This window comes from Quercus suber, unplaced genomic scaffold, assembly GCF_002906115.3.
Source record: "Quercus suber isolate HL8 unplaced genomic scaffold, Cork oak 2.0 scaffold_18, whole genome shotgun sequence".
Taxonomy (NCBI): Eukaryota; Viridiplantae; Streptophyta; class Magnoliopsida; order Fagales; family Fagaceae; genus Quercus; species Quercus suber.
This window is the reverse complement of record NW_027069483.1, coordinates 1,878,790-1,888,129: the sequence shown is the minus strand read 5'-3', so window position 1 is coordinate 1,888,129 and position 9,340 is coordinate 1,878,790. Positions and strand designations below refer to the sequence as shown.

Genomic DNA, 9,340 nt, shown 5'->3' with positions numbered 1-9,340 from the left:
CTTTTATTAACTTTTATTATACAATATTACTCCAAGTTGTTTTCATTATTGCTCATTACTTGAACAAAATAATTATAATAGATATATGTGTGCAATTTATAATTGTTACTTTTTATTATGAACTCATTACTAACAAAGTTTTATAATAAATATGCTATAATATATGTATAATATTTTCCAAAAACAAATTTACATAAAATATTATAACATTATCCGTGCATCGCACGGGAAACTTACTAGTATATATATAAAAGCAGAGATCTCATGTGAGAGAGTATGAGGTTCTGCCAAGTGACACATTTGTTGAGCCTCTCTCATTTAAACTTTCACCTCATGATCAGAGTTTACATTTATGTATAATCATTGAATGTGTTAATGAAGTGAATACACATTAATTATCTATAAGTATACACTAATTATATATATATATATATAAGAATTTTATATGGTTTAAAAAAAATTATATGAGAAAGAAAAAACATCACGTGAGAGACCATACAATTCTGTCATGTGGCACTTTGTAAGAATAATTTTTTCATTTAACTTTACACCCAACTTCTTTATATATTTTGGATTATAGTAAAATTCTAATAATAGAATATCACTATTTTCACCGAGTATTTAACTTACCACTATCATACTTCAATAACATAAACATGACATCATAAATTTTAGATGATATTTCCATAAGCCAACTAAACATTTACATGAATTTACAAATTTTTTATGCTAACTCCAAGCCAATGTAGAAACAAAAATTATGATTAAAAATTTCAGAAAAAAAAAAATGATTAAACAAACAATCAACTTATTACACCACATTTTTTTTTTTTTTGAGAAGATATTACACCACATAATAACTAATTTCTAATTTATGTAACTTTTTCTCTATAGTTTAAATTCTCTATCCCCTTAATTTTGTATTACACGATTAATTAAACAAAAAACTTTTCATGTTATGGCAACATTACTTCATGTTATTACTTATTATTTTAAAATATTTAGGATATTCTATATAAGTTTTTCATATAACAGTTTAAAGCATTATCCGCGCATCATGCAGGACCATGGTAGTTGTTTATAAAAGCAAAATTAGAAAAAACACTCTTTGATGCACTGGAAAAATTGATGTTTCAAATTTCTTTGGATTTCATAAATATGTGCACGGACAATTCCTTCTGGAAATTTTGTGAGAAAATTGGGAGCAGCCATTTGGTACTTTTACCCCAACACCCTCTCGTTTACAAGCATTGTGCTACTCAGCGAAGCAGTCTATATGTGTTTTTATTATTTGGGAATTCCTTCTTATGTGGCAAGCATATGCCTGCAAGTCAGTCTGCTGGGTTCGTATATGTTGACAAATCCAGCTTGTTTACCAGATTTTCTTTTATTTTCTTTGTATGTGATCAAAATATAAGATTTGTTCTTTCTATGTATATAGTTCATTAATTGGGGAATATCAGAGAAAAGAAAGAAGCGTCTAAAACGTTGTCCTAGAATTTACACGCTTTATAGGTTCCACATGTAAATAATGCAAGGCAGTATGCATTTGAGCAGCTGGATATAGTGGAGTACACATACAATCTAACATGAACTCAAGATAATACAATTACAGAATGATTTGAGTTTTGAGGCCAGTGAGCACTGACTAAAAGGGCACCTCCTCCTGAATAGGAGTTGAGATCGCAAGTTCAAGACTCATTGGGTGCGTTTAAATTACCATCGACAAAAGGGAAAAAAAAATTGATTGCGCTTCTTTCTAGGCATATTACCTATGAAATCGTTGAATGTGAGAAAGTCACATGGAAGACATTTTCTCATTACACGAATTAACAAAATCAACAAGAGTCGCAAGTATGTTGTGCTTGATATCCAGTTTATTTGTTTGTTAAATGGACAATCATATACATACATACGTACATGTGTGCGCGACAGATTAAGAACATGAAGATGAGCTTTATTTCTACAGGATAAAGTTTTTTTACAGAAAAAAGAAAAAGAAAAGAAAAGTTATTGCTAAGATAAATACTGGCTTTAATAGGCAAAAATAAAAATATTCAGTTTCCGGAGTCTCATCTCATATCTAGGATGATTGGCCGCAACTTCCAACAAGAACTTGCTGTGACAAGTAGCAACCATATATAAGCCTTCCTGCATATGGATTTTTGATCCCATATGTAAACTTTCTTGTTTCTGAATTGATAGCTTCAAACTTAGGTCCGGTCCAGCTCTCTAACATGCTCAGGCTAACTACCCCAGTTTTCCTCATTGTGCCAAAGCTGTCAAAAGAGTAAACTATAAACTACACGTACACTCCTAGGTGACTTTAAACTCTTACTTCTGCTTTCTATGAATAATGTACATGACAGTATGCTTAGGAGTCAGCATATAAAAGAAACCAAAGATTTTAAATGGGTTGAACAAACTAAAAAGAGGAGCATGTTGATACAGACATCTAATATATAAAGTGACTACTAGACTAAGAAACAAGTTTACAAATATATATATATATATAATATCTAAAAGCTAAGTTTACAAATATCTTGTTGAGCCACATTAACGTAACATTTCAGTCTACTTCAATCTATTTTAATTGTAAAATCTACTAGAAAATAATTAAATAAGTTATTTTTTTAAAGAAGAAAATAGTTAAATGAGTTAAATTAATTATTTTGTCAAGATCTATTAGTACATAAAGTCATTTAAGCTTTTAAAAAAAATTAATATTAACCAAAAAATAAAATCTTCTATATAACGCATCTTATGAATGTTTTCATTTAAATTCTTAATAGTAAAAAGAACATTTAAACAATATCATTTACTAACTAAAAAATTTACAAATTGACATGATTGGTTAGTTTCATATCAACAATATAATAAACAAATTCCTAATTATTTTTTAGTGATAATGTAGTTAGTAGCATTTTGGTCTACTTCGGTCTAACTTGATCCATTCAGTCTAATTCAGTCCATTTTGGACTAATTTAAATTGATTCTCTTTGTAGATTTCCTTCTTATAAAAATAGAAAATACATTTAACTAACACATGCATCATTTAACCTACAAAATTTCCTTTATATTCTTATAAAATAATTATATTACATTTTCCCACGCAGTGGATTTACAACTAGTGTTATTAAAAAGGGCAGCATACCACCATCTTTTCAGCAAAATCTGCCACATAATCTGCTGTCAAGTTGTCATTTAGACCTCACCAGGTAGGATGCCCATGTCTCATCTGCTGGAGGTGGTGGTTGAACCCAATGCCCTGGTATGCGGCTGCACCAAATTTGACAGCATTTAGAAATGGTAATGCTGGCAGTAAAATCATAATGTGGAATGAATGGGAGAGGCACTAATGTTGATTGAAATTTGAAGCACTAGCAAAACTGGTGGAGGTATGGTGGTCATGTGTGGTGATGCTGAAATTTGTGGGGTCAAATGCATACACTGCTGCCTTTTAAGGAAAATATAATCATAATTATATCAAGCAAGCTGCATGTAGCAAAGAGGAGTGGTAGTATCCTTACCTTCCTCCTGGTCTTATATATGCATCCCATGTTCTTCTCACCTGCATGAAATGGTCCTTGTTATGATTCAAATCTGAACAAAACAGTTCAAGCACCGCCCAACAAAAAGAGGGGATGCTGGTTTGTACATGGCAACATGGGGCTATATATTACAGGCCATCTGGGAAGCAATTAATTAAACTTGCACCCTTGTGCACATAAAATGAACAAAAATGCTTCCTGAAATATCAGGCCATCAATTACATTGCAGTATGTAGAAAATCACCTCAATAAGTGTGCCCATATCAGTGTTACTGCCATGATAATAATGATAGAACTCCAACGGTAGATTTGCCACAGAGTCATAAGCTCCACTGATTCCTTGTCCCTCTAATGCTTGTGGTTCAGATTCCCTCATAGTGACTGAAGTAGAGCCTTTATTATTTTCAGTCTCAATGATTTGGTCTTCACTTTCCATATTACTGTCTTTATCGCTGCTTAGATCTCTTGAGTCAAGTCCCTGACTCAGGAGAGTTTTCCTAGACTCCTCCGCACTTGCAATGGCATCCTTAGCAGCATCTGTGTCAGCTGCAGCAATTGCTTGGCGCTCTTCTTCTTCAACGGCAGCCCGAACTCTGTCCATAAACTTGTCATCCTCTTCAGGGAGAAAATGACCTGCACATATATATGCAATCAACAATAAGTTCGTGTACAATATAGGATAGTATATATTTGTTTTTTTTTTAGTAACAAATAAAATCTATTCATTAAAAAAATCTTAGAGGATGCTTCCAAGTACATGAGCAGTATATATAGGAACACCCAAAAAAAAAAAAATGTAAGTTTTGCAAATATAGATGTTGAAGAATAACAACTTAAAATTGCAATGAAATTTAACTTCGATGTTGAGAAAATTATCATGGCATGATTTGTAATGATAAATTAGTATTCACATTCTATTTTTTATTATGTAAAATCAATTCCTTTGCAGTTCAGGTAACCTGATCTACTACTAACAAGATTTACATTTTAAGCAATAGAACAGTTGCCACAACAGAGACAAGTACAAAGGTGAATAAGAAGCATAAAAGAGCAAACCTTGTTTCTTCAATTTTTGGATCCTGATGGAACGTAACTCTTGCAACTTCTCCACAATCAATACCTGCTCAAGCTGAAATATGAACCTAGTGTCAGAGAGAGATCAGCACAAATGATCAACAATATTACAGAATGGAAATTTTAGCATGGTCCCTGACTCAGAGTCTGGATGACAGCAAGGGTGGAAGCCCTCTAGCAGTCCATAAATCGTAGTCCCCTTTGAGGTACATCAGATCATTGCTATCCAAGCAAGGTATTTCACATAAAAGTGTGCTTTATATAATTTGTATTTTCTTTCTTTCTTTAGAGATTCTATAGTGGCATTAGTGGAAAACACATAAACAGCATCTCATTTTCGAATGAACTCATATCAGTATATGTTATGGGAAAAAGGTAGATTGAACCAGTTGGAGAGGAATGTGAAAAGACAGATTGAGGACAAGATGTTGAAGCAATTCAGATGAATAAGTCTATTACTTGATCCAAGGACCCTCATCAAAAGTTTAGTAGATTTGTTGTTGATGGTAAGTGTTATTTTAAGCCACAAGCAGCACTACCTTAATATAAATCATATACTGCAAATTAAGCAGGCAACGCAAGAGACCAACTATCAAAATTAATGTAAACTTGGTATTAGTAAATCGGATCCCAGATAAAAAGTAAAGCAAGAATGGCCGACAAAATAAAGTATCTGAACACTGAATAAGAAAGTGTACAGTTATTTGCAGGAAAGACTAATCTCTGCATGAATATGTAAGAAAGCTGTAAGAGGAAAGTCAATAACAATGCCAGTCATGACAAGAAAATGTTCACAGGCTCGGACCCAGAAAAGACAGAATGTGGGAAAAGGATTCGCACAAGCCAATTCAAAGTCGGGATGAAGTTTTCTTGAACTGAGAAAAGGGAAAGACAAGAATAGTAGTACATAAACCATTTCAGGAACATCATATGGGAACTTTTACCATAATTCAAACAAATGACATGCTCAGTATTGAATGAGTAGAAGAATCTTAACAGTCTCCGCTTATTGAAAACATATTTATGTAGCATGTTCTACCAATGATCACCTCAGATTCTAGCTTCTTTCTCTCTTCTTTTGCTTTAAGCTTCGCAACTTCCTTCATCTTCTCTACCTGCAAACCCACATGCCTCAGTTGCGGAGTAAAAAATTATTAAGCCTGCACTTCAGGCAAATTGCAAACCCAACTAGTAATCAACACAATAAATAAATGCAAGATATAATGCACATATGATCATGTCAGTGTTCCAGAATAGCAAACATTTTACATGTTGCTGTCAAGAAAAGGAAAATACAGTAAGTACAAAAGCAGGACAGAACATAAATAAATACAGATGATTATTGTTTATTGATATGCACCATTGAAAACCTTATGTTTTAACCATTTCTCTGCTCCTTCATTTATTTATAAAATACTGTAAAGGAAACAGAAATGTTTCCATACACGTACTAAATGTTCCTGAAAATGCTAGACATTCTATAAAATGGGCATAGTTTGAACTTCTAAATGTAAATAGAATGAATCTGTTCCAGAAAGGAAGTACAGAATGTACAGAGTTTAAATTAGAAAAGAGGGAGTTTAAGAGTGCAGCTATTCTTGTAGACAGAACCATTATTTGTGGTGGCTAATGTCAGCATTTAGATTATGCTACATAAAAAGTGCCATACTATTCTAGTTTGCTAAAATTTTAGAGACGACATCTTTAGTTAAAGCATGAAAATAAATCTCATTTAACATGGTTTATTGGTGTCCCTTAAGCCACCCAGACCACATTTCATAACTATCATCTTGATTTAGTTTAATCCTATCATCAGCTCCTTAATGGTTCCATGTATGGGGTAAAATCCTAATTTGTTTCCATCAAAATGGATGAATTTTTTTCCACTCCACAGAACTGGCAGGATAAAATAACACTGCAATATTTGAACTAGAGACTCTTTAAAACAGATGTTACATTGGCTGCTAACCTATATCAATAATTAATGTCATACCATACAAGATCAAAAAAGTGATATCTAACTTCTCAGCAACCAGTGGATGACTAACACAAGCACATGCTGCTCAAAAAGTGTGGCCTAACATGTAAAAATTCCTGTACCTTCCGCTTTGCAATATCCTTGGCAATCTCCCTTGCCCTCCATTCATCAGCTTCTTTATCAGCTTGTTCAAATTGTTCACGCTCCTAAATGTCATAAAAGTCAAACGAACCAAATAAAATATGCATTTGTCCAACATAGGCAGGAATGACATCTAAAACAAAGCACAAGAAACTACCTTTGTGAGCATTTCTGCAATTCTTTTCCTCTTTCTTTTTCTCCAAAGTTTATTTCTTTTATTCTTCTGTATTTTATTAGACAATCTAACTACTGCAGACTTTTCCTCCCAAGGAGTTGCTTCATCCACGATCACTCTGAATGGTTCAAGCTGAGCTCTTAATTTTGACATCAAAGCATTCACAGCATCCACTGAGAGAGACTCTTGGGATTCCAAACTAATCCTCTTATCTTTCAAAATTTTTTTGAACCTATCAATAAAAATGGCATTGGTTCCAGAATCCTCATCTTGAACACATCCTTTACCATCTTTAATCATCATCAAGATCTCTAGCTCTTTTTTCCTATTAAGAATAGTAATTCAATCATCATAAATGGTACCAGCTTGGTGCAATGTAGGATATCATAATAACAAACAAAATGAACATGAATTGCTAACAAATGGGACACTAACACTTTCACAATTAAATGAAGAATTTGCATTCAATTTGGGACATACATTGCTTTTGCAAGATCAAGATTATCTTGTAGCTCTCTTAGCCGTTCCTGCACATTCTTAGACTCCCAAAAAGCACTTGACGTTGGCGGGTTAGGTGGTAACATTGGAAACCACTGTGGTGGCACAGATTGAAATGGTACCAGATTCATAGCTAGAGAAACATATAAAAGCATTATTAAAAAAAAAATTGAAATTAAGGTAAAATAAATAACTCTATAAACTCAACTATAACTAGTGATTGACATTGATAATTAGTGAAAAACAAATAAAGCATTTAAAAAAAATAAGTCGTACCTAGTGTACAAAACTCCCACTTTTGCAGTGTCTGGGGAGAGGTTATTGGTAGACAGTCTTACCTCCAATTTTTTTTGGACAGGCTAATCTCTAGACTCAACTCAAACCTGCGGCCGATAAGAGAAAACCTAATGAATCCAAAAGGACAAAAAAAAAAATTATACCCCCAGAAACCAGCTTTTTACACAATCAACAATTCAAGTTTCCAGTATGGCAAAAAGTTATAATTTTTTTTTTAAAAAAAACAACCCAAATAAATAGGAGGAAGAACAAAACTCATTAGTAATTATACACTATAAGAATCAAAACCCATATACACAACCCAATACCCTTAATGCTCAGTTTGGGTGCATAGAAAGATTTGAGTAAACGAAAGAACAAAACAGTACTATGAAACAAACAATTCAAGTTTCCAGTATGGCAAAAGGGAAAATAAAAAAATAACCCAAATAAATAGTCAGAAGAACACAACCCATTGGCAATTATACACTGTAAGAATCAAAACCCAATACTCTTAATGCTCAGTTTGGCTGCAAAGAAAAACTTGATTAATTATAACTGAGAAAAAAAAAAAAAACATAATATCAGACAACGAAAGAAGAAAACAGTACTATGAAACAAACAAGGTGACTGAGAATATGAGACAGAACTGTAAAACAAAAACAAAAAAAAAAAAACATACCTGCTGCACGAATGGATTGTTCAACAAATAGCGGAATTGGTTTTGCTTGGAACTTCAAGAAGGTACGAACTCGATGAATTACAAAATTTATTTATTTTTATATGTGAGCGTTGTGGCTTCCGACTCAGATTTAGATTATGTATACTATTTGGCTAAATATAAACCAATCGTCAGGATGGCCGAGTGGTCTAAGGCGCCAGACTCAAGTTCTGGTCTTCGAGAGAGGGCGTGGGTTCAAATCCCACTTCTGACAATTGTTTTTATAAGTTTACACATATTATATGATGTTCCTGAAAACGACAGACCGTTTTATTCATATAATTGCTTTAAAAAAAAAAAAAAATTCATAAAAATAAATATCATTTTTTAAATTTAAATATCGAATTTAGTAAGTAATTAGTTTTTTAATAATTTTATCGATAAGTTCTTCATTTTGGGTCATTTTAAATGAGTTGAAATGTATAATGTTCATGTTAACCTTATACATATTTGTTAAATAGGTTGAAGTAGGTTGTCTATGTCAATCCAAGGCGACCTTTATACGAAGCATGTTTCATGGGTTGTGTTATATAATTAAATATTTTTACCTCAAAACGACATAATCACGACCCATTGACAAAATTTTAAATATATATATATATATTATATTGTGGCGGGCAGAAAAAGAAAATTGAAACCTTTATTGCCCACGCAATTAATTTTTAGAGATGGAATGCTAGATCAATATTAAATGCCCATTTTGTAACAAAAGTCCATAATTATGTATCTTGATAATTGACTAAATATATGGAGAATTGACTAAGTGTTTGTCCTTGGGTTTTATCCGAGGAAGAATATACAATGGCTGGTTCTGTTCACTCTCTTCTTTTTCTTATACAAAAATCTCACCCTTAATCCAGGCACTTCTTAGATTTATATAACTTAGCAAGAACACATTTGGATCTTACATTTGGTGGGCTACGATT

The 9,340-nt window shown here is 32.6% G+C and overlaps 1 protein-coding gene and 1 non-coding gene across 7 annotated transcripts; one reads left to right on the top strand and one right to left on the bottom strand.

Annotated features, from left to right (window-relative positions):
• Positions 1–1,936: 1,936 nt before the first annotated feature.
• LOC136062161 (U11/U12 small nuclear ribonucleoprotein 59 kDa protein-like) lies at positions 1,937–8,496 on the bottom strand. Of its 6 annotated transcripts, none has more exons than XM_065760918.1 (11): positions 8,376–8,496; positions 7,694–7,800; positions 7,400–7,550; positions 6,902–7,244; positions 6,726–6,809; positions 5,675–5,740; positions 4,608–4,680; positions 3,796–4,184; positions 3,531–3,571; positions 3,155–3,279; positions 1,937–2,279 (listed from the first exon to the last, which is right to left on the bottom strand). In XM_065760918.1, the coding sequence occupies exons 3-10, from the start codon at positions 7,546–7,548 to the stop codon at positions 3,201–3,203; spliced, it is 1,224 nt and encodes a 407-aa protein (XP_065616990.1). In that variant the 5' UTR covers positions 7,549–7,550; positions 7,694–7,800; positions 8,376–8,496; the 3' UTR covers positions 1,937–2,279; positions 3,155–3,200. The 6 variants fall into 6 exon arrangements, with proteins under 6 accessions (XP_065616990.1, XP_065617004.1, XP_065616988.1 ...); XM_065760932.1 differs by having other exon boundaries at positions 7,756–7,800; XM_065760916.1 differs by having other exon boundaries at positions 7,694–7,821; positions 8,376–8,453.
• A 48-nt stretch (positions 8,497–8,544) lies between these two features.
• Positions 8,545–8,628, top strand: TRNAL-CAA (transfer RNA leucine (anticodon CAA)). The gene has a single exon. It is a non-coding gene; the product is annotated as a tRNA-Leu (tRNA).
• Positions 8,629–9,340: the final 712 nt, after the last annotated feature.